Source organism: Parasteatoda tepidariorum, chromosome 8 (genome assembly GCF_043381705.1).
Source record: "Parasteatoda tepidariorum isolate YZ-2023 chromosome 8, CAS_Ptep_4.0, whole genome shotgun sequence".
NCBI classification, from domain to species: Eukaryota; Metazoa; Arthropoda; class Arachnida; order Araneae; family Theridiidae; genus Parasteatoda; species Parasteatoda tepidariorum.
In genome coordinates, this window is record NC_092211.1 from 65,601,953 (window position 1) to 65,628,530 (window position 26,578).

The 26,578-nt window shown below is 29.4% G+C and overlaps 2 protein-coding genes across 3 annotated transcripts in view; both read left to right on the plus strand.

The window, feature by feature from the left end:
- LOC107437515 (U-scoloptoxin(01)-Cw1a-like) overlaps positions 1–8,560 on the plus strand; it is a 29,106-nt gene extending 20,546 nt beyond the window's left edge. For both annotated transcript variants that reach the window (XM_071184150.1, XM_016049587.3), the window contains exons 3-4: positions 2,366–2,391; positions 5,872–8,560. In XM_071184150.1, the coding sequence (XP_071040251.1) occupies positions 2,366–2,391; positions 5,872–6,150 (305 nt within the window). In that variant the 3' untranslated portion in view covers positions 6,151–8,560. The remainder of the gene's footprint in view (positions 1–2,365; positions 2,392–5,871) is intronic.
- Positions 8,561–12,716: 4,156 nt separating this feature from the next.
- Positions 12,717–17,992, plus strand: LOC107439469 (uncharacterized). The gene is made up of 2 exons (XM_016052126.3): positions 12,717–13,012; positions 17,113–17,992. Exons 1-2 carry the CDS (start codon positions 12,985–12,987, stop codon positions 17,616–17,618), a joined length of 534 nt encoding a protein of 177 aa, XP_015907612.2. The 5' UTR covers positions 12,717–12,984; the 3' UTR covers positions 17,619–17,992.
- Positions 17,993–26,578: the final 8,586 nt, after the last annotated feature.

Below are 26,578 nucleotides of genomic sequence, written 5' to 3' on the forward strand. Positions count from 1 at the left end.
ACAGTAACACTTGTAGACCAACCAGTAAAACCAACATAACCGATCGCTTTACTTTAGTTGCAGATTATATAAATAATGATCTCCAATTTGTAGACCTAAGTCTTTCTGTAAATTGAGAATCGACCATTTCGAACAATCTTCTTCCTATCGTGATGAACAAACCGTTTCCCATCGAAAAAGTGTCATCATTTAACTTTTGACACAAAGAGGGGAAATTCATCATAACTCCCAAGCGATATCAGTTTATCAGATAATCTGACGAAGAGAATAGAGCGACCCGAATCCCATGCCGACTTCCATTGATTGCGTAAAAATCCATAAAGAACAATACGCCATCTGCGGCTGCTTCATTTTCATCCAATTCTTTCACAGAATCGCAATGTTTCATTGTTTAAAAGCACACATTTTCCTGTAGAATTTGTAATTATTCTATGCCCTTTTTAACGATTATTAATGTGCTTTATGCTATTAAGTATATAATATGGCTTTGAATGTTTTCTAAAGATTCTGACAGAAAGTAACGATATTGTTTTAATCCTTATTGTTGGTGACAGAAAGTAACGATACTTTTTTAATCCTTATTGTTGGTGACAGAAAGTAACTTGTTTTCATTGTGATCTGCAATGTTACATTTCAAATACCATAACGTAAATTTCAAAGAAATAACAGCCATTAAATTTTGATATTAACCATTTTAATTTTTTTTATGGTTAGTATAAAATGGCCTATTCTATATTATTATTTTTATTAAAATTGTTTTATTTCTTTACACTTTCTGCTTCACACTTTCATCTCGGCAATGACACGCCTTTGTCACACCCTCTGTGCTTAGAGTCCCCCTGCAGCGCTGAAATTGATATAAGAAGCAAATTCCTTTAAAACTTGTTTATCTTACCATGAAAAATAAATTGCAAAGCTGCCAACTTGTACAGCCGTTGAGAAATAATTTTCTTAGAGGTAGAAACCATTAGCGTTTTGGCATATTAAATTTTGAAGTTTAAAATTTCAAAAAATTTTTTCAACTATCACGACGTATCAATAATTTTAAAAAAATACATTGATAATATCTGTTTGCTAATTATGCTTATGGATGTCTTAATAACTTCGTTATTAGAAAATTTTTCAATTTTAATTGTTGTCCTACTACCACTTTGTAAACTTTTTTCAACGACCGTACAATTTGGCAGGTATGCAATTGTAATCAATAACCATATTCACTAAATCAGCAATAGAGCACAATGAGTATTCCTGGAAGACGAGTTATCTCGTCAGTCGCGATGTAAGAATTATTATTCTTTGAAGTGGCAGCGATAACGATTGATTTTACTATTGAAAGCAGTAAATATTTTAGTTAAGCAAAAACGTAATATTTTTATATAACGTAGTAAAGGCATTTACATTTAGTTAATACATTTAGTTAATTTTTTTTTTCAATGGCAGGCACTGAATTTGAATCTTGCCTATACTATAGCCAGAATTGTTGCTCATTTCGCGTTACCCAGTGGGCACCTGTGAACCAAAGTCACGGAGGTGAGCAACATTGCCCACGCCACACTGCCACAAACCCGTTTATAGGGTGGGCCACATTCACACATCATACACACACACAACAGAGGACAGCACAAAGAGAGAGAGAAACATCCATGCCCAGAGCGGGATTCGAACCCGCAGCCTATGGCTCCGCAGTCAGGCACGCTAACCGCTCGGTCACCAGGCCGGCACATTTAGTTAAATTATTTAAGCGTAATAGTGGTCATTCAACAAAGATAAAAAATATTATACATTATACATATTATAAATATTATACATTTTATTACCACTTTATGTACATTTTATTACAGATTCGGTTTTTATGACGTCAACATAAGTGAAATTCTGCACCAAGAAAATGACACTGAGTCAAATTAAAATCGGTTGCGAAAATTCATGCATATTCGAAAACATTTTGAAGTCTTTAATAACGGCCAACCTCCATTAACGACCATTTTATTGTGGAACAGAGAGTGGCCACACCCTAGAGGTTTTACTGTATAGGTTTTTTTTTTGTTGGGGGGGGGAGAGGTAAGTAGGAGTGACGAATAACTATTTTATGCACAAAACTCTCATAAATTAATAATGTTTTAAACCCAAAACCAATTAGTTTTACCAACTTGATGTTGGTCTTATTTAATGCGGCAAATCGGGCTTGTGGAATTCATTTATCGCAAATAGAAATTAAATAAAAGGATGTTTTATCACGCCTAGTTGTTTTGTTTTAAAACTTTTGATAGCAACAACTTTTAGAACTTAAGTGTTGTATTTAAATAATTATGATAATAATTTTTTAAATGCACTATTAAATATGTTACATTTGTTTTATTTTCAGGTGCAGTGTTTTTGACAGTTACAAAAGTAAGAAATCTAAGTTTTATTAAGTATGAAAAACTTATGTTTCATAATGTGCTTTAAAAAAAGTAACAAAAATAACAGTATGATATCGCACTTATCCTAGAACAAGTATTATGAATTACAAGTTGTGAAACTTTCTTAAAGCAATATTATATAATAAAATATATTAATTGAGTGGTGCCACTTAAGTTTATGAAGAAATCATTATTTTAATTTTATTTGTATCGCTTTCAAGAGAATTTTAAACTATTAAATATTTAATAAATATTTTTTTATTGGGAGAGTTTTTTAAAAAAAAAATTATAATTATACATATTAAATGTATGCCAACTTGTACAGTCGCTGAGCAAAATTTGTTAATGATAGCTTCATTTATGCCTGAATTTATGAATCTTGGATTTTGAAGTTTCAAAAGAACTATGACAATTCAATAATACTACCATTTATATAAAAGATCTATTATTTTAGGATGATAAACAATTAAATTTTGACGAAATTGCTTAGTTTTCCTGTGTTAACTAAGCGTATTAGCTCCACTTAGCCTGATCTATCCTCACGACCGTGCAACTTGGCAACCATGATATAATTTATTTTGGTTAACTTGCAAACCGTTTGCAGTCCGAGTACTTTAAAATGCTATTTAAACTATTGTGAGCATTAAATCATTTAAAACACATTATATTTTTACAAAATAATAAGCAATCATATAATAATGTATTTATTAATTAAATATAATAATAAAAGAAATAAAAATGTTAAGTTTCAGAGTCATGCCGGGCAGGTGGCCAAGCGTATTGATTTGTTGGAGGAACTTAAGGGACTTCGCGACCCAGACAGATTTAATGTTCCTCAGTCCCCATTTAATACACGGGAATTTGTCAGCCGACGGGATTCAAACCAATGTTCTCACGAAGACGAGAACAACGTACTACCAACCAGGCTAGCCTGGCCCCCATGTGTTTTTTCTAACTAAAACAGAAATTTTCGTAGTAACTACCCTAGTAGTAAAATGACTTGAGCCCTTAGCAAACTAATATTCACGACTCTTGGCCCGATAAGAGTTAAAGGGGTCATAATCAGCTAATATTTCACATTATATTTTACAACCATTATTCAGTCAATATATTGACTATGCAATATAGGCTCTATAGAACCTATGTAGCATTGTCAGATTCACCCAACATTTTATAGTCTTTATTCAGCCTATGTAAGCCCAGAAATTACGAATCGAGAGCCTGGTTAAAATCGAGAGGTTGCTTACTATAAAATATACTAGTACATTCTGTGTAAAAAAAATAAAATCTTCACTTCGAACGCAAAATTTAGTAAGATTCTGAATCCAAACATGACATCCTCAAGCTCTACATAAAATTAACAAGCCCTATATAGAATATTCAGCTTATATTGTCAGAAATTATGCAGTCTATATAGGCCCCAATATAGAATCATCAGATTTATCCCATACTTTATTAAATATTTTCAGCCAATGTAGGCCCAATATAAAAATATCCAGTCCAACCCATATTTATAGCAACTATTCAGCCAGTATAGACCCTTTAAAGAATTGTCGGATTCTCCCGATATTTTATTGACATTATTCAGCTTGTATGGGCTATTTATAGAATTATCCAATTCAGCCTACAGTTTTACCATTATTTAGCCAATACTAGTCCAATATAGAATAGTTAGATTCATCCGATATTTTAAAGTCCAATAAATTCAGATAATAAAAGCCCTATATAGAATGCTCCGGTAAAAATGTTATTTAGAGTTTCTTTCGCCTAAAGCAGAAACATATTTACTGGTCTGCCAATTTTCTAGGTTTTGGGGGGAATTTCCTCGAGTAGTAGCTACATTATTCCAGCTCCCTCATGATTAAGCTTTTAAAATGTTTGCGAAGTTGCTAAAAATGCAGAAAGCTTTAGTTTTTAATTGTCTACCACTCTAAGAAATAGATTTCAAAAAGCGTGGTAGTTGGCATTTAAAAGTACGCCAATGTCTTATGTCGAACAATCTTTTGCTTGTGCCACTCTCTTAAAAATCAATCTCATAGTTAACTCTAAAATTAATTGTATAAGAATACAAATAATTTATAGTAGGCGAAGTCTCTAAAAATTCCACACTGACAGATACAAAGTTATTAAAGATTGTATTTATTTTGGTTATTAATTTATAAGATCTGAAGATTTTCAAAAAAAATTAAGGAAATTCAACTACACTAAATATAGCCGAATGATTAATAAGACTTTCGTTTTAATCGATGGTTAAACTACATCTAAATAAACTTTCTTAAAGTTTATTTTAAACAACAAAGAAATTTATATTAGATTAAAATATCTTACGTATTGATGCTTGATATTTCTGTGATCTCGGTATTTGGCCCGAAAGTCCACCAGCCGATTCGTTTATTCTGTTTTTAAAAGAAAGAGATATCTTAATAATTGAAAATGAATTTAATATACTAAAAGATTTCTGAAAAATAGTGGTATCACAATTGTTTCATAATTATAACTTATGTTGGGAAAACAAGATAATATAAAAATATATAGAAGGCTTTCAATTTTCAGAAAACGAAAAATTGCTGATTACCGAATTGAAAGGCTGATTTCTGTTATACTTTTTTTTTCCCAAGGAAGTAAATTATATTGATCTACCGGACTACATTTTAAGAGTTGCAGCATGTTAGCTAAAGTTTACGATGTTAGTGGCATGATTTAAAATTTTTCAAGGCATTTGTGTTAAGTCATATTTAAACATAACAAACTAAAAATGTATTTAAAAAAATCAAATATCAACTAATGATATTTATATGTTCATAAAATTTCCTTTCTGTAGCAATGACAGTTAAAATTAGTTTTAATAGAATTCATTTCATAAGTAATTTCAAACTTTTTGCCACTACTGTATTTTATAACGGACAATAAGTCGTGGTAATCACTAATAGTATTTTACTTCTCAAGTAAACCAAGCTATAAATGAAATAGTTATAGATGCAATTTTTTTTCTTGTCTGGTTCACTAACAGCTTTGCTATATTTATAGTACATTTTCGACATTTTAAAGATTCTTGAATATTGAAGTTATAGAAAAATAGAAAATATCCATTTAAAAAAAATAGCTTCTGGATGAAATATATATTCCAAACAAAATAATTATTAAGAAAAAATTTGATTGTAAAAACATTTCATTTAATTTTAAGATTACGCTAATGTTAATTTCTTAAGTTGAAGTTATAAGAAATATCAAAAGCTATAGTTAGCATTTAATTATTTGATTTATTTTCGTACCATGTCAAAATAAGTTTCACTTATTTAATAAGTTTGATAAAGAATTGAGAATTCCCATCAGCATAACTTAATTACATAAAAATAAAAATAGCTCAGCAAAATTTGCATCGTATTTATAATTTTCTTTCTTTTCAACAGTTTTTTATTAAAATTGTTTTTATCAAAAATTGTACTTTTTTAATAATTTCCTTTTTTAGAGTCAAATACTTCCAGTTTATGACACTGTTCCCAAGACGTCATTCAGCTGTGCCGGTCGTACTTATGGCTACTATGCAGACCCAGAAGTTAATTGCCAAGTTTTCCACATTTGCCCTGGAGCATATGGAAATGGAAAATACTCTTTTCTGTGTCCAAACCAAACAGTTTTCAATCAAGCATATTTAGTTTGTGACCACCCTTACAACGTCGATTGTTCTACGGCTGATGGCCTTTATTCTGTCAACAACAATTTCTTCGCAGAAGAAAACGATTTTTAAAGAACTTGCTGTAATTGAACCTTTTAACTCGTTGCACTTCCTTTTGAGTTGGAACAAAAAGGATTAATGAAATCAAATTCATAAGATTGCTTTGTATGAAGTGATGTAACATAGTTCTAAAAGAAAGATTGACATTTCTTAAGCAATACCTTATTCATCATTGTCATCACCTTAATTACGTCAAATATTAAAACACAGAGCATTAAGTTCTACGGGATAAGCGTGTTGTTAGAAAAGAAATGCCTAATCTCACTTTCGAAAAGAAATCGAGATAAGTGGTTCCTCCTAAATGAGGGGTAATCTCGCTGCAGTAATTGTTATTACATATTGTGTTATTTATTTAATGTTAAGGAAGATGAGGTTAAGCGTTTTTTTATGCCTTGCCAATTTTTAAGAAGGTCATGTTTAAGACCAATTTTGAGATTAGGACTTACTAAAAAATTCATTTTTAAACTGTGAGCACATATTTTATTGTTGATTGTTTTGCATTTTTGTGTAGCAATTCATCTGATTATTTTTTTGATATTTTAATTAATATATTTTAGCTTTAAGTAAACTGTTTGCTTTTCATTTCTCTAATTGAAAATTTGTCGACGAACTTATTTATGAAAATATGTTTCAACTATGTGTATATTTTTAGTGAAAAAATATATATTTTTTTAGTTTGTACATTAATTCCTATTCATTTAATTTTAAAACATAATTTTATCTTCTTTTTCATTTCTAAACCATGATTAATAAATTTAAATTAGAATATTTTTAAATTAATATAACTTGCATTTTTAAAAATAATTTTGTTCTAATATTTAAAGTCAAATTTCATTTTTATGAAATTTACATAAATTTGCTCTTAAATACGTGTATTAGAAGGCTAATTAACCTGATAAATCAAAATAATAATCACTCTGATCATGAGAATAATATAATAATAAAATATGGTAAATGAATGAATAAATAATATAATAATAAAATGAAATGAATAATACAATGACATATGAAAAAAATAATACAATAAATGAACAATATGATTATAAAATGAAACGAATAATACAATAATAAATGAAAAATAATACAATAATAAATGAAAAATAATACAATAAATGAATAATATAATTATAAAATTAATTAAAATATTTTTTCTCCATAATGACTAAAATTGCGAGTTTTACTTTTCTCAGGTAGTGACATGATTCTATCATACACGTGATTGTCTATGGACAGTTTTTGTTTGCCTTAGAGTGTTCCGAAGATTTTTTTCGAATCTGTCTAGCGTTTTTTATGAATACGATCCACTTAGTGAAACGTTGTTTTAAACGCTTTATATTCCAAAAAAAAGGAAAAAGAAAATTAGTTTTATTTTCAGCTTGAAACAAATTAAACCGAATGTGTTTCTTTTCTGTTTTATGTTTAAACTTTTCGGGAAATAACAACGCAAGTAATTTGCTGCACAATGTTTTTGTACAATTATAAAGGGGATTCGGGGCAAATATTCAAAACTTTTTTGAAAATGCATGTATTGTTTTAAATTTTTGTATACTTTTGTAACATATATAATGTGTAGATAAACTGCTTACAAAACTTCTATGAGCAATTTTTAAAAAATGTTAACATTTAAAAAAATTTACAAATTGACGTTTTCAATGTTTGATTTAATTGAAAATATTATGCTTTAATATTTTGGAGTTTTCAGTTAATTTGTTATGAAACTGCTTACAAAACTTCAATGGGTAATTTTTAAAAATGTCAACATTTAAAAAAAATTTACAACTTGGCATTTTTCATGTTTAACTGAAAATCTGTTTCAATATTATAGGTAAATATTCTGGGGTTTTCAGTTTGTTTTTGGGTAAATTTGTCTATGGTTTAGTTTCTGTTCAATGTTTGTTAATATATTTGTGCTCAGTGTATTTTTTTCACAAAAAACTAGCAAGTTTCTATAATTAAAATCACACATCTATAATGACTTTTTTTCAAAAAAAATTTTTTTAAATTGGTTTTACAAATTTCCTGAGGAGAAATCAAATAAAAAAAAATGAAACTTTGAGACATATCGTTTTATAAAATAGAGAAAAGGTGCCATTTAAGTTACAACATCATTTGAAATTTATAAGGAGGGGGTAGTCTTTAAATCTTGTTCGAATTTAGATTAAAATAAACTAGTTTTTTACTATTTGGAAGTTAATTAATTCCATTATTTCTTAAAGGTTATAATAATAAAGAAAAAGCTCATGATTTTTGTATCCCGGACGTTTTAATAGACATATATTTATAATAAATGAATTATTTGAACGCAGGAATTTAATGTAAAACTTCCTTACAGATATTTTATTTCTTTATAAAAAATCATCACGATTGTTTGTTTCTTTTACTGTATTTATGTATTCAATAAAATTTATTGTTATGCTTGTAATACTTTTTTTGTCTCTTAATAAACGAACAGTATTTTTAAATTTTCCAAAAATCGACTTTAGCTTTTTCGGAAGCATAAACATTAAGCGTAAAGTGTCGAATGTTTTTTTCTTTCTTTTTTTTCGAAATTAGTTAACCTAATGAATGTTGTTAATTTATGAAAACTATATTTTAAGTAATAAAATCAGACAACAGTGTCTTTGAATTTACATTAGCCTACAAAATTTTGAATGGATTTGAAATTGCGAACTTTTTAAATCTCAGACCTTGAACCCTACCCAGCTTCAGATCTTAGGGTACCCCAGATTGTTAAATTAATTTAAAACTATATCAATATAATAATACTTCATTTCTCAATTCATTTATTCAAATTTTTTATTTGATTTAAATAAAATTCAAAATCCATCTGTGTTGAGTGCTGAAAAAATATAGAATATATAAGAAATACCAAGAGCAGGTATGAAAGAATTAAGATTGTTTAGTAACTTAAGGAAATGTCTACTGATATGCGAAACTAATTTTGTGCCATGTATCTTTTAATTATTATGAAGGAGGATTAAGGGTCTGGATTGACCCAGGAACCTCACTTTTCCTGAGCTAAGACAGCCACCGTGACACTGCGTGCTTGATTGTGTGAGTAATTTATGATCCAAATAAGTGTATGGTAGTAGTATACTTATTTTAAAACATTTTAAATTTAAGTTAAAATTTTCTTCTCTGAAAAGTATTTTAATATTAAGAATTTCCGTTACAAACACAAAATTAGATGTTAAATTTCATAATGTATTCTAGTGTGTATAGTGCATCTTTAATTTCTTACATTAAATTTCATAATTACTTTTCTAGCAAACTTTACGTTTTGAACTATTTATAAAAGAAACAGTAAGTACTTTCAAATTGCATCTGGTCAAGAGAAATAATTATATTGGGATGAAAAGCTTATTTAAGGATGTATAAATTACCTTGTTGTGATATTTTTAAACCCATAAGAATTTAATTTACTTTAAAATGTAAATTGTTTCCTACGAGCAGATTTTGATTTTTATGAATGATAATTAGTTCAGGGCTCGAAGAAAGTCAGAAATTTTACCCGTGCCCGAGGACGGCTTGTCCAACAATGTACCCGTCCTCCTTTGAAACTAACCTGTCGTTTCTAAATAAATAAAAATATAATTTTCTCCTATTTATTACTAACAATTATATAAATTGCACAATGAATTAGTAGTTACTAGGATTACAAATACTAGGATAGCATTATACGGTAATAAAAGAAATACTAGGTTACTAATAGTAAAACCTATTATTTCTTTAAAGAAATAATTTATTTCTTTAATGAAATAATTTATTTCTTTAATGAAATAATTTATTTCTTTAATGAAATAATTTAAATAACAAAGGTCAAGTTATCTGTCAATTATCATGTCAATTTATCCGATGGTACTGCGTTTTTTAAATGAATCAAATATGACGTTTGCCAGTTCCACAATCAAGCCAATGATTTACAGAGGTTTCTGCACAGAAATCTGAAAGAGGTTTTCCATTTAGGTAGATGTTCATAAATGCGTTTAACGCTTCTTGTTTAAGACCAGTAAGTAATGTGTTTTTTTGTAAGTTCATTGCTGAAAAGCCCCTTTCAACCGCTGCAGTACTCCCAGACAGAGAAAACATCAATTCCACCATGCGCAGTATGTTGCTGTATTTCGAGATTAGAGGGTCATTTTAGAAGTGAGGAGCTAGACTCTTGTAAGATAACAGAAACTGAAAATATATCATGAACATTAACGGGAAAATGGCCGTCCACGCGGACGTTGGATTCGAGAAATTTGTTGTCTGCCGAGGACGGGCGGTTTTTCGAGCCCTGAATTAGTTTAAATATTGTGTCTCATAGTTTTTTTTCTTCAAAAACAGAGCTTTTTCACTACTTCTAAGTTAAAAGTTTCTTATGTTTATTTTAAATTTATCTAAGAACTGTTCAACTAAGATTAAAATTTTTAGTTCCACTGAGATTAGTAGAATTATAGCGATTACATTTGCGGTAAGTAATAATCAGTGGCCCCCATCCCTCCCAAGCTCTTGGGCGTATTCATCCCTCCAAAAAAAATTTGCTAACTTCCCCCTTCTATGTTAGCTTCCATTTTGCTTTGCACCTGTAGTCAAGTTATGTATGCCTGAAAATGTCCAGTTGCTTCTTTTATTTATGTACTTAAAAAAAAATTCTCTCGTCTAAATTCTCCCCCAAACTATTCGTTTTATTTAGTGTAAAAATCCCCCCCCCCCCAAGCTTTAAGTGGGCGCATCGTGCGCCAACCTTCCCCCCCTGATAGGGGCCCCTGATTATGATGTTGCATTCAATGAAAAATTTCTTTTGCTTCCCGACAATTTAAGTTTTAATAAAAAAGAACAAATTACATCAAATATAAATAATTCTTTATTTGCAGTCTTAATTATGCAGATGATCATAAATGCTTCAACCATTTACATTTCGAATACTTTAGACATATTAATAAACAATGCAAGCTTCAAAAAATTTAAAAGAAATAATCCATTTTTAATTAATTTTCCATGCAATCGCAAATAATGATGGAATTAGGTGATTACTATGCTACTGGCAAAGTTTGAAATCTGGCATTCTAAGAAATCCTTAGAAAGTGCTTGTGAGTTATGATGGCTAAAATTAGCCGGTAATGTCCGAAATGAAAGATTCTTATTTCATAAATTTAGGCATTCTAGAGAATATGCTAAACAAGAAACCGGCTAAGTATGAAATACATCTCCCATTCATTTCAAATGTAATAAAATGCAATTCAAATGTTATTCAAACTTTCCTTTTTGCAATGAGTAGATTAATTTTAATTTCTTACTTTTTATACGAAAATTTTGTTTAAACAATTGTGCTTTTTTACACATATAAAATAAATTTTTTAATAGCACTCTCATAATTTTTCAGAATTATATTTGTATTTTTTTAGGAATGTATGTCACGTGGTACTATAGACTTATCAGAATCTTTTACATACTTTGCCTAAATAGCATTTGTCATTCTACAAAATGCCTAGGTATTTCAACAATGCCAAAGGAATGTATGTAATAATTCATACTTTGTCGCAAAACGTACATTCGGCATTATATACAATGCCTGAACATTGTATAGAATGCCGGTATTTCATACTTTGCCGGTAATAACTATATAAAGTAAGAATGATTTGAAACTAAAGTTGCACGAGTACAAAAAAAATGGACAAATTGCTAACCTATTAATTAGGTTATTTGATTAATAATATTCGTCAATTACTCAAAAAATTGGGGTATTCGTTTACTGTGCATTAGTTAACTCTTTGTCACAGAATTTTTATTAAGCATATATTCATATCTTTTCATTATTTCGTATTAATTTAAATCAAAATAAGTGAAGAATATTTTATTTAGCATTTTGATAATTTATGGTTAGGAAATGCAGCATACTTTTTCTACGTTAAAGATAAAATCCAGATAATTCCAAACACGGCTTACTTCCAAACAATTTATCGAATTTGCTTTTATTAGTAGTCTTTTAGATCTAAGAGAAACTTATTTATCAATGAAATGACTTTAATTTTTTAAAAAATCGACTATTGATAAATTTTTTGAATATAAATGAATTTTTTTTATCAAACTACATTTTTTGGATTTTATATTTTAGTACAAATATAATTCCAACAATCTAACAGATTTTTTCAGTAACTATTAGACTTTTTCATGATTAAAAGATACCAAATTATATTTCGGCTTGCAATTAAAGTGTCAAGAAAAATACATAAAAAGATACACCGGGGTCTTATCTACGTCAAAGGGTTAATTAAACTATTGGATTAATATATACAGATAAGCTCCGTTATTCTGTTGTTTAACAAAAATAAATTAGTTTATTTAAATTATATAACGCAACTGAACGTTATAATTAATCTTTTTTAAAGTAATTTAAGGCTACGAAATTAAATTAAGGTCCCTTCAGAATAAGACATCTCTGAAAATAATTTATAACAACCAACTTTACGAACTTAATTGAGTTTATAATTTAGACAACAAAATAATTAAAATTCTTACTTTACGAACGTTTCAGTAAGTTGAGCACCTTTCATTTATTTACACAGCCGCATTTATTTCTCTAATAGTGTCTACGAGCTATCAGTAGCTTAAGAGTCGAACATGTTATCAGGTGTTGATAAGTTTCAGTTCTATTTATTACTTGCGATTTCACATGATTGCTGAATGTGAAAACATCACTAATAGATTATGAAAAGGTAAATATCATAGTTTATGAGCCGAAAATTTATAGTTAAAATACCCTTTTACTAATAAAACAGAAATTAACTAAGCATTGAATTAATTCCATTTGTTTGGAGTGAAAAATGTAAGGCTTTCAGTATCAAGAATAATAAAACTGATATGGATTTGTTTTCTATCGACACTGAAGGTAAGTACTTGTACATTTGTGTTCTTTTTAAAGTGAATTTATGTGTAGTTGATGCTTGGTTACATGAATTAATTGGGACTGGATCTATTTCAAATAAATGAAAGATTTGAATTATAAAGAAAACATAATTTTTAAATCTATTTTCATGAAAGAAGTCTGAAAATTGAAATTTTTTTTTTAAATAATTGCCATAAAGTATTTTAATTTAATTTTAACACGAACAGTTTACACATGCCTTTTTGCTAGATAATTATAAAATTACATATTAATTTTAAACGACATTTGCTCTATAGTATTAGATATCGGTACTAAATGGCACTTTTTTTTGCATAAAATATTTTATATTCGTCGTTGAACAGCGGGATTTACAACTGCTGCAGTTGGCCCAATTTTGGATTTACAACTGCTAATGTTCAACTCCGTAGCCTAGCAATTTTGAACCAATTCAGAAGACAAGGAAACTCCTGGATCAGTACCCCCAAGAGGTATTGATTTGTTTTGGGAACATAGAGGAATTTGCGACACGATAGATTTAACGTGCATCAGTCACCATTTACTACACGGGGAGTCTTGGGCCGGCCTGGGATCGAATCCACGAACTCTGGACATGGACCCAGTGCCCTACCACCCAGGTTATCCCGGCCCTTGTATAAAATCTTTGTACAAATCAACATCTAATTCTGAATCATTAACTGCTTTCATTAATATTTGAAGTTGATTTATGTTGCTTTATAAGCTTTGTAGGGCTTTCTTCCGATTACATTTGCAAATTATAATTTTCTTGCTAATCCATGATCTACGATATTTTGTTTTATTTCCAAAGATAACGCTACTGTTTGGGTGAAGCCATTGTGATCAAATCTAACTAGGCAATAATAATAAGACAGATGAAATAATAAAAATTACGCTTATTAGATTTATTTAGTAAAATTAAAGCATGAAGCAGCCAACATTACGAGTGAAAGTTTTTACTCAGGATACCCGCAACAAGAAAAATTTAAAAAGTAGTAGAGAGATTGAAGAAACAATTTTTTTTTTCCATCCACCAAAGCAGATTTCTAATTCAACAGATATTATTATAATGTTAAAACTGGACAACATAATTCTTAAAGTGTAAGTAAAATGGAAAAATTAAAAATTTCCTATAACCTTTTTTAACATTTGTCTCCCAGTTTTAAATTCTCTCCTGTTACTCACATAAGATGATTAGTTGGATATTTGCAACAAATCGCATTGTTGTGTCTAATCATGTGGTTGTGCATGGCTTATTGAAGTTATAACTTTAAGGCTTAGATATAACTATCGAGGTATTATATTATTCTAATATTAGTCCTTACTTGGGTTTATTATCACGCTGAGTTAATTTTTAGATCAGTTCTTATAGGATACCTGCAAGGCACGTCACGTGGGTGTGTCAAACCTTATTGGCAGATCTACACATGACGTCGTTTGCAGATATCCAATTCTATGTAGTCTGTACACAAGTAGTATGTCAAGATAGTGTTTATTTTGAAAAACCCAAACAAAGCTAAATTATAACAGTATGTTATTAAAATTGAAAAAAGAAAAAAAAGGGGAAAGAAAAAAAACTTCGGTTAACAGGTGTAGCCGGATACAAGAAGTACGCATAATCAAGGTTTTAATCTACTTGAAATCTCGTTAGGAGTCATCGTTTTCCGATTGTTTTCAATTTGTTATATTACTGGGTTTTAGTCTAATTTTTTTTTTGTTTAATAATTCAATTTATATGTAAGCAGAATTTGCAAAGAATTGATTCGAAAAATTTTTTCAAAATTGCTTTTATTTTTTATAAAAAAAAAAGTATGAATTTTTTTTTTGCTATTAGTATATTTAACTATTTTTATTTCTAAACTATTTTTTCCACATAAATTTTATTTTCAGACAAAAAGCTTTGCTGTATTTTTTTTTTAATCAAAAATAACTGGAAACGTTATATAACGTAAATTTTCTAATCTGCTGTTCTTCTTAAGAAAAAAATCATAGTTTTACTCAAGTTATTAAAATGTCTTCAAGATAAAACTATAGCAAAAATAATGATAATGTCTGATTATATGAACATAGTTCCAAACAGCTATTTAAGTTTAAATAATTTAAAATACTCATGATTTTTTTTCAAAAATGGAAATTGATTAATGTATAGATTTACTGAATTAACCAGATATAAGAGACGTTAAATGCAGAACAATTCAATTATAGCATACTTTCAATAAATATATTAACTAAAGTTTTTAAATTGAAAGAGAGTTGCGGCAAAGTAGTCTAGGTTATAACCCTTTGTTTCCACTAGCATGCTTAAGCTCTCTTAAGGTACACGTGAGTTTTCATAAACCTTTCTATTTTTCCAAACGTTTAAGTTTACGTAACCAGCTAGAAGAAACAGGGTATAATACCTTGCTTCTACTAGTATGTTTAAGCTGTCTTAAGATGCATTTGAACTTTATCAAACTGTTTTTCCAAACGTTTAAGCTTTCTTAACCGGCTTGTGGAAACAGAGTATTATGCCTTGCTTCCACTAGTATAAGCTGCCTTAAGATACTCTTGAGCTTTCTTAAACAGTTTTTCCAAACGTTTAAGCTTTCTTAACCGGCTTGTGGAAACAGAGTATTATACCTTGCTTCCACTAGTATAAGCTGCCTTAAGGTACTCTTGAGCTTTCTTAAACCGTTTTTTCAAACGTTTAAGCTTTCTCAACCGGCTTGTGGAAACAGAGTATTATACCTTGCTTCCCCTAGTATACGCTGTCTTAAGGTACTCTTGAGCTTTCTTAAACCATTTTTCTAAACATTCAAGCTTTCCTAACCGGCTTCTGGAAACAGAGTATTATACCTTGCTTCCATTAGTATACGCTGTCTTAAGGTACTCTTGAGCTTTCTTAAACCATTTTTCCAAACGTTTAAGCTTTCCTAACCGGCTTGTGAAAACAGAGTATTATACCTTGCTTCCATTAGTATACGCTGTCTTAAGGTACTCTTGAGCTTTCTTAAACCATTTTTCCAAACATTCAAGCTTTCCTAACCGGCTTCTGGAAACAGAGTATTATACCTTGCTTACACTAGTATAAGCTGCCTTAAGGTACTCTTGAGTTTTCTTAAACCGTTTTTTCAAACGTTTCAGCTTTCTTAATCGGCTAATGGAAACAAGGTATTATACCTTGCTTCCACGAGCATAAGCTGTTTTAACGTACACTTTGCGCTTCTTTAAATCGTTTTTCAAACGTTTAAGCTTTCTTTACCGGCTTGTGGAAATAGGGTATTAGGGGTTGCGAAAGAGAGCGGTAACGGAATCAGGAGCAAGACTCGGAAAAGTTTCCTTCAAATCTTGCATTCTTACTTCAGATCTAAATAATCAAGTTAGCGGTATCGAATTACATTTCATTTTTTTTAAAACCAGCCAGGGAACAAGTAGTTACTAGTTACTCCAAAGTTGCGTATATTATTTAAAAACCGATTCAGCTGTATGAATATAAAGATACAAAATTTTTATGTGGTTGTAATTCCTTTTTTAAATCAAAATATCTTCTAAAGAAGGAACCAAGCTGTTCTGTTATATCAGAAAATTAATAGTCTTTTGGGAGTATAATAATCTAAATAACTTGATAAAAGTGCGAAGTATAGTATTCATCTTTTTTTAAACGCTAATTAGTTTGCAAAACTGTACAGCATTATACCTGAACTTGTATTATGTATATAAAGTAATACAAGTTCAGATTAATGCTTTATGCAAGGAAAAAAAATGAAAATCTTTAATTATTGGATTTGGAATAAAGATATCTAAATGCTAGTGCGACGAAATTTTTTTTAGTTTCTTTTCGATAAATGCTAGCTCTCAGTTAATCACAAATCATTACCCGTGTGCCGTAACTCTAAAAATTGTTAAGATATAAGGACTCAAATCATATTTAACTGGCACAAATTAGGTTACTAAATATTTAAATTAAAATTTTTTTAAATTCAATTTGGTAAATTATGTTTTTTTTCCTGGAGGAGAAATTGAGAGGTAAAGAGTTACAAGTTAGTTTTTAAAAACACGGTTTATTTTCAATCTTTTCTTATTTAATAAATTTTTCATTTTCATTTCAGAAGATAAATACGAAGCTTTCACGCTTGATCCTGCCACTGAAAACAACTTCTTCTCTACGTCAGCTACTACACGTACATCACTACACTACATCTCCATTTCCCTTTACAAAATCATTACGATTTCGTTGCTTGCTTTTACCTTCATCATCATTGTCATACTTTTCTTCTTTACCAAAAAATGTGAAGGCATATGCAAACTCTCATCTTGTCAGAGGACTGTTAGCGAAAACTACGTAACTGTGCCAAGTGAAGAATCCTTGGAAAGAGATATCAGACACTATGGACGCCATATTTCGAACAGAGATGAATTGAGTTCTATTTTGGATATTCCATCAAATGTATACGATGTCCGACAGTCATGGAATGATTCAGAATATGATAACTTATCTCTGAATCCAGCCCTCAATGACAGCGATATGATAGATGCACCACCAGATTACGAACCCCCTCCGCCATATGAATCCCATTGCGCAACTGGGATAAAAAGTAAAGTCTTACAAGTTTAAAATACATTGACTTATACAATGTTATAGTGACGCAATACATTGACTTATACAATGTTATAGTGATGCAATACATTGACTTATACAATGTTATAGAGTAGCAATGTTATAGTGACGAAATGATGCGTGCAACGCCACGCTTCGAACGCTCTCCATCATTAGAATTCTTGTGTATAAATAGAATAAAAATTAATACCTTAAAATTTTAGGATCCATTGACTCTTACGTGTCTTGTAGTGTTGCAATATATGCAACAGAAGATTGCGAACACCTTCCATTGTACGATTTTTCTTAAACAGCTAAAATAGAAGGCAGTATCGGAAAAGAGAATCTATTTACTGTTAAATTCTTTTCAATAATAAAATTATAATACAATATATGTAACACCAGATTACGAACATCTTCCACTCTTATAGTTACTGCAATTAAAATAAATGAAAACAATAGCTGAAAATATTTGAATCTATCTGCTTTTATATGATTGGTAATGCTAAAATGGCGATATAATTATTTAAAACTGTAGAGAATGGGTCTAAAATAATTTAAAACTTTCTATTTAAACCAATGATAAAATCAGATTTTAAATTCAAATCTTTCCTTACAATTTTGGTTAATTCGAAATATAATTTAAAAAGAAATCAAAAATGTCTTCTTTTTTTAAAAAATATTTTTCTGCCAATTTCAAAATGAAAGGTTTTAAAAACAATGTAAAATTAGCTATTTAAGCAAACAATTATCACAAATGTTTCTAAAAATCCTTTCCAACAGCGTGTGAGCAAATTAAGTGATTTGGCGTAATTTAGTGATGAACCAAACTTTTCCCAAAGATGACATTTTTACATTTAAACAATCTGTTGCATTATTTTTAGATAGGTACTTTAAAAGTTTTCAGAATTTCCACTTGTTAATAGCACAATACCCAGAAAACTTATAAATTGTCAACCAAAAACTGATTGTGTCCCCAGGCCCATAATGGATAAACTAAGTAAGAAAATGCAATCAAAAATTCATATATTGAAATAAAGATATAGTCAGAACATTCTAATAAGGATAATAAGGACACGTCCTCAGTCCACATATAAGAAATATAAATATAAAAGATAAAGTTACAGTCAGAATAACCAAATCTAAATGAAATAAAATATAAACTTATTTTCAACACTAGTATGTATTAATCTCTAAGATAATATGCAATGCCATTTGGTTTTATCTTATTAGTAGTACAAAATAATACGTTAAATATCATCTATTTTTATTTAAATGGTGGTATTTATGATAACTTATCTGTTCTTTTTCAAAAGTAGGTACTAATATAAATTAACTTCTTTTAAACAATGCTTATAAAATGTAAGACATAATTTTTTTTTATTAACACATTGTTGACGAGTTAATTTGTCATTGCACTTGTATTATCTATTTCAATTTCTCAATTATCCAAGAGCGATATAGAATATTCCGAAGTTTAATTTCATTTTATTCAATATAAATTACTTTTTTTTTGCAGTTTGTAGTGAAGTGTGCTTCTTCTTTTTTAATTTTTTTTAAAAATTTATTTTAAGGTAGACTAGTGCGATACAAAAAAATAAAACAGTTTCTAATTAATTTCTAGCTACTACTTTTAATCGTTAGTATAGAAAAGAAACAGTAACGGGTAAGTAACAGGTTCTAACGAAGCTAATTTTTCGAATTTAATGGGGTACATATCTTCGTGGGTCTGTCAATGGATGCAATGACGTCCCTGTGACTGCAACTGAGCGTTAACAGAAATAACGTATTTGAAATCACGTATAAATATTATTTAAACTAGCCCATTTCAAAAATAGATTTGGTCAAACTTTTACATGCAAATCGACGTATGCTATTTCAAAGAAAGGGAACATATTTTCGATGTACTCAATTTCTTAGAAGAAATAAGAGAGCATTAAACAAATACAAAATTTCAAATATTTGATAATTTTGTATTTTATAAATTAAATATTCGCTGTCGAAAAAGACATAAAAAATTGGTTAAAATGAACAAATTTGAAAAAAAAATGTTTTGGAATAACAAACTGGCTCGTGTATACATAAATAAATATTTTTTAATTATTAAACAATTTGTTTAATGTTTTGGAATAACAAACTAGTTCATGTGTACATACATAATCAAATTTTTTTTTTTAATTATTCCTTTACATTTAGTGTAAACCAATTTCTCAGACAAAATCATTATTGATTATGCTAACCTTCATATAACAAAAGATAGCTCGTGGTTGAATCAAGTCAGCATGTTTTATATACCAGTGAATTGATGTTTAATATTTGTAGTGGTAGTTACGCCACAGTATAAACTAATCTTTTGTAAAGTTTGTCTCCTTAAAGTAGTTACTACAATTTCAATGTAGTCACTACATTTAAAGAAAAGTAGTTATAGTTAACTACATTTGTAACAAAGTACTTGCAGCAAACTGCAAAAATAATGCAGTTTTTACGACCATTGGTTTTGTTACGTATCAGCTGTTGTGTTCTATTTTCATGACTTCACTGATTCTAACAGATCATGCATGTAAATATATGTACTAAATGTTGTAGTAATAAATAGTTGGTAGTTGATGATTATTTTCTTTCTTAATGAAATAATAATAATAAATTTTTTTTTTATTTTTATACCATCATTTCAAATTTTCCGGATAAGTAGAAAACGTAATAATCATTGGCTTCACCTCTGAAAAAGCTTATTTAAACATTTTAGCACTATTCCTAGTCACTAAAATGTAATAAAATTTGCGGATGAAATATTTTTTTAAATCAACAATTATAATTATATGCATATACGTATTTATAAAAATATACATATTTTTCTTAAAGCATTAGTTTTGAAATTTTATCTTATTAATTTTTTCTTATAAAATTATACTATCATGTATATTTCTTTAGCAAAAATAGAATAAAAATAAATGGTTAACAAACATAGAAAAAAATCCAACAAATAATAAAAATAAGAGCAAATTATAATGGAAGATGTGACGACTAATTTAGTTTCACTAATCTCCACGAGATAGCAGCACTAAGGAATTGAATAAAATCATCATATGTGCAATATATAAATAAGAGTTTTGAGGATATGTAGAATTTATACGATTCTTTCAAATGTATACATATTTTTCTTGATCTGAACTACTTTTTGATGCCCATAGAACAATGTACTCAAAGAAAACATTTTGAGTCGGGTTTTTTTTCTACTTATTTAATTTGCTGAACTTATACTATTTTTATCATCATGAGCAAAGGCAAAGAACAGACATTAACATTTTTGGAAATTTTGACAAAAAAACCATTTTTGACAATTTCTTTTTTATCATATTAAAAATATTGTGATTAACAATTCAAATGTATACGAAGAATAAATAAACATTGTATTTTACTTGCACTTAAAGATTTTTTAAAACATGTACAGATGTCTTCCTATTTCTGATTTTTTAGAAACATAATAGAATTAGGGACTTGCACTTAAGAAGATCACGAACACCCACACCATGTGACCAATGACGTCAAAGCCAACCTACAGTTTTTAAGCAATTTTCTCTACATAAGTTAGAATGTTAATTAACGTGAAGTTACTTAAATGCAGCGCCGTATCGCACATCGAATTTGTTGAAATATAATTTTTTCTCGGCTACGTCTTTCAATTAGCTTAGATTAATTATCTATGTATTATATTGTAACCGTGATATATTTCTTGTTTTGTGTACCTTGCAACTTCGTTGCATAATTAGTCTGTTTGTTTATGTTCTACGTGGCTTTGTGCCTGCCTTCGTGTTAAGTAAAAAATATATGGTGAAAGAATCGAAATCTTTGTGAAAGAATATAGAATGTGGCAAAAAGATAATTGATACTTTACTGACTTGGCTTATTCGAAGTGGAGTGGAAAGAACAATTGCTAATGTAAACAAATGCCACGTTTCAACAACTAATCAGCATCGAGATACTCACACTATGCCACTTGCAGGTATCTCATCCGAAATGTTGGACGTATATGAAAGTTTTAAAATTGTATGAGTCTTATGAAGAAACTGTTATACAATGAAAAACTTCATATTTGGGCCAAATAATTTTAAAATCGAATTGTAAAAATATTCTGCGGATAGGAGTTTGACTCGAAAATTTCATTTGCGTTGGCAAACTTCATTGCAGTTAATCTTACAGAGGATGTATAGTGGTCTGATCCGAAAGAAAAAATTAGATTTTTGATTTCGATTTTTTTCTACACTAAAAGGCGGATTTTAGATTTTTTATTATTATTATTTTTTTTATTTATTATTTTTTGAAACTTTAACAACAAAATTCATTTTTGACAAAAAATTTTTAATATCCAATTCAATACTCCCAGAGGTATTTTATTTTATTTTATAACCGTCGACCCAATTTTTGGGTTTACGACTACTATTTTTCAACTCCGTAGTTTTGTATTTTTAAGCTTAATCCAGAAGACAAGGGAACTCCTGGATCAAGTATTGGGAGAAATTTGCCTCAGTGGAGAACTTTTTGATGGAACTGACCCGCATTTGCGTTACATGGAGAGGAAGACCACGAGAACCTCCCACGGTTAGCCTGACGGTAAGGGGATTCTAACCCATGTCCGTCTACCACTGATGATATTTCATGTCAGCACTGTGGTCGGTGCAAGCCGGATGCGGAATTTGTATCGACCAGCCATCGCCAGGATAGAACCCCGGCTCACCTCATTGGAAGGCGAACCTTCTATCCCCTGAGCCATCGCGGCTCTCCCAGAGGTTATGGAAACTTGGTTAACTTTGTGACCCCACTAGATTTAACGTACAACAGTCAAAATTTAATCGATGAAAAAATTTAATTGTAGCTAAGAATTTCCACAAATGGAACAATGCGTTTAAACATTTTAAGTTTTTAAAGTATCATCGCACTTTTTTTTCTATATGAACTTCAAACTTCATATAGATGAAATCTGTCTGAATTGATCTTTAACCCATTAATGGTTAGTAACAAAAAGGGGGTCTTTATATGAAAAACACCTACGTGAAAAAATTGCTAGCACGTGTTTTGTTTTTTTCCCATTGGATGTATCTTTCTGTTGACTTCTACTTTACCTTCAAAAATGTATTGTATCTTAGATTTATAATTGTTCTGGTTACTCATTACCAGCCTGGGTGGGCTTTCACTAATTCATTGGATTTGATACGACTCAAAGATATAGGATAATGATATGGCTAGGCCATACCTGCGGGAGATTTTATTTTCATATTTAAAGTGGTAGTAAATATATACTATTTTTTCTTTTATAAATTTAATTTTTAAATGATTTTGTTCACCACTAATCTTACAAAAATTAATCTTATATATTAATATGCGTTACTATCATGGTTGTCAAAACATACTACAACTTCAAAGATATATAGGACCTCCCAGAATACAACAAAACAGAATCGATGAATCGGTTAGTGGCGCTTCGCGCCAAACGCCGAGATAACCCCAATATCCAGCATCCAGCATGGTTGTCAACTTAATTTTTTTCTAATACAACGTATTTGTTTGTTTAAAATTGAAGTTTTAATTCCATTTTAATACCACTGGGAAAAATGATAGTGGAAGAGATTAAAAGTTGGCAGGTCTGGGCTAGGCATACAGTCTAGTATATAAATAATAGTCCATAGAATAATAATGGTAAAACAGGAGCACAGCCGGTTGACCCATCTGTCCTGCAGCTTTTGTTTTGTTGCTCCCCGCTTGCACCAGTCTGATATATATGAAGGGTAATAAAATGGAAAAAGTTAGAGCAAAATATTTACACTATTTTCGATACTTCTGGGATAGTATGCTATACGATAAGAAAAAAAAGTTTCTAATTGGCTGTGTGTTATATTTTCAGTTAAGAATTCTTTGCTGAAGATATCATTACATTTTGCCTTGTCACATTTTTCTACATTATTAAAAAAAAAATTGGCATTCAACGAGGCAATATATTGAGAGAGTTTTAAAAGATTAAAGTTATCTCCTAAGAGTTTGATTTCTAACGTAGAATTGAAGCATTTGTAATGGGTCGTAATATTCTATTCTGTGCAATGTAAACTTTATTTATCCAGAGATCTGATACTGCGCATCCTGCTGGTGAAGCATTAGTGACATAAGTTAAAGATACGATTTTTCAAAATTCGATTTCTCAGACCTATTTTGCTCATATTTTGGCATTTAAAACTGCATTATTTAATATGATGTAAAAATTTTATACCTTACAATTTTCGTTTTTTGACTATTACTAAGTGAAATAATAAAAAATAATAAATAGATACTAAAAGCCTACACTAATTAATTAGCATATTTGAGGTCACCTCCTCGACACATTAAGATTGAGTTCTAGAACGTGGAGATCTGTTCAAGAAATCAAAAGTGATATGGGGTGGTCCGTTTTTATTTTGAGCACTGTACATTGAATTGTTAAACATTAAGAGGTTGCATATTGAATTCGAATTGAAACAGCTTGCGAAACTCCGATTTTACAGGTCAACCCATTATTTACAAATTATTGAAGAATCATGAAAAACTTACGAAACTTTTTTTTTTGCCTTATTAAATAATGTCTACTTTACACTTGGACAAATATACTTTAAATTTCTCAGACCCAATGAAACAGAAAGCAATTTAAAGTTCATACAAAATTGACAAATTCAATTTGTGCACTAAGTTAAGAATAAACTATGTATGTAAATATATATATTCGGAGCAATAAATGCAAACTTATTTCAAATTTTTCATAGGTGTTGTCTTAAATACAGTAATTTACTTATTCGATTTAAACTCCCCTTAACTCTCCAATAGCCTAACTCTTACTGATGCAGATGTAATAGCCAGCCATAAACTCATCACCCAACCATTAAGAAGAATTCTATCCCAGAACTAAACTGCATCCGGGTAATTTCAACTATCATAGCCAGACTACAAACAGGACATTTTAAATTAATGAAAATATCCTCTGATGATAAACGAAGTTAAAATACTTGTCCTCACAGTCGAATCCTACTCCTGATATTCAACTTTCTTCAGGTCACATTTCCTTCTACTCTAGCTAAACTCTAAAACCAAACTCTGATCCATGTATAGATACATAAAATCTACTTACAGCTGTAACATTTATGGATAAACAAAAACACTATACAGTTTTAACATGTTACATAGTTTACACAACACCGTATTTAATATAGTTTGCTTTGTTATATACTTCAGATAACTTTATTGCGTACAGTGTTATATACTTTACACAACTTTATACTTTTCACTTCAACGTAAACAACACTACATAATTATACCATGTAGTTTAAATATTTATTTTTTTCTGACCTTATTCAATAAAAAAATATATTTTTACTTTATTCTTTTATTTGATAACCTTTAATCTGAAAGCATCGATGCACGGAAAGTTAAAACAGCTTTCCCCCTTTTTCTATACAGCTACACATGTTTACAAACAAACAGCTGTACTATTCATGAATAAATAACACTGCATAAAAAAGTTGTCCTCTTGAATTTTATTACCCGCTTCTCTGTTCTTTTTTTTTTTCTTGTGTGGCTTTTTNTTTTTTTTTTTTTTTTTTGTGTGGCTTTTTCACAATCCTTATGATATTTTAGTACAATTTAATAAAAATAACTAAATTAGAAAATTAAATGATCAATAATTTTGATTAATATTTAAGTTAATCAGTAAATCAACATTTTGCTTCTTTTTTAATGTCTAAAAGCATATATATACTTATTTTTTTAAAAACAAAATTAGATTTCTAATTGCTTTTTGCAACTCTATGCAAGACGCAACCTTTCATACATTGCATCTTATTTATTAATAATAATTCTCATGAATCAGCTGCGCTTGTTAAGGCTATTAAGATTATCTTATAAGCTGCATATTCAATTTTCGTAATTAAAGTATAGTGAATTATAGCCTGGGTCACTTCATCGCACTCTGTCTCCTGAGACACTAGAGATCAAGTGTTTAATTATGAAGGAATTCTGATAGTAAGAATTTCGCTTCAATATTGTATAAATATGACAAAAAAATCAAATCATAGTTTGATTCACGCAATGTTTTAAACCATAAAGTAATTGCTAGAAAGTACGAGTAAATATTGAAAACAATCGTGCAATCATTTTTGAAACGGTTTAGTTACATTACGAAAGGCGAAACAACATGGCAAAATCTAAAACTCAACTGACGGTTTTATCCATTTGTGGGTGAAAAACGAAGAAAAAACATTTCGACAACAAAAAGGAATGAAACCGTTAAATACAGAGATGCCAACTGCTCCGGACACGACAAAATAATAAGCAAAAAGGTAAAAAACTAGAAGTTAATCATGCAAATATTTGACTATTATTGCTTGCTTTTTAAAAGTTACAGATTAACTGATACTCAAGAGGGTAGTGAATTATATAAACATACGAATTATTTAGAAATAGTGGTAGATCAAAATCTATTAAATTGAATTTATTAAACCAAGAATCCAATTGATAAACTACCACTTCAAAATATATTTTCTGTCCGGAGCAAGTTGGCATGTCTGTAAATATACGAGAAATTCTGAAAAAAACAACGGGTACTTTTTACTGGGTAAAAACATGGTTGAAAAACAAGCTAGATGAAATGGTCTCTTTATCAGTTTTTGCTGTTTTCCATCTTATAAGTTAAGCCTAACAAATATTGCTAATTCGATTGTTGTTTTTTTCAATATTTTTACAGTTTAAATCCAATTTTTAATATTTTTTTATTACCACGTTTATATAAACTTGCCTTCGTGTATGTCTGTCCGGGTGGAATTTTGTAATCGATTTTAAACTAACTTCCCGACTAGCTACAAACTTCAAATTTAGCACACAGTTCAGAATTGGATGACAATGCATGAAAATGAAGAGAAAAAAGACATGCAAAGTAAAATAAAATTAAAATTTAAAAAAAAAAA

Excerpts from the sequence above, each read along its gene's own strand:
- LOC107439469 (XM_016052126.3), top strand. The coding sequence starts at position 12,985 with ATGGATTTGTTTTCTATCGACACTGAAG. Across the intron at positions 13,013-17,112 it reads GTTTTCTATCGACACTGAAG|AAGATAAATACGAAGCTTTC; the intron begins GTAAGTACTTGT and ends TTTTCATTTCAG.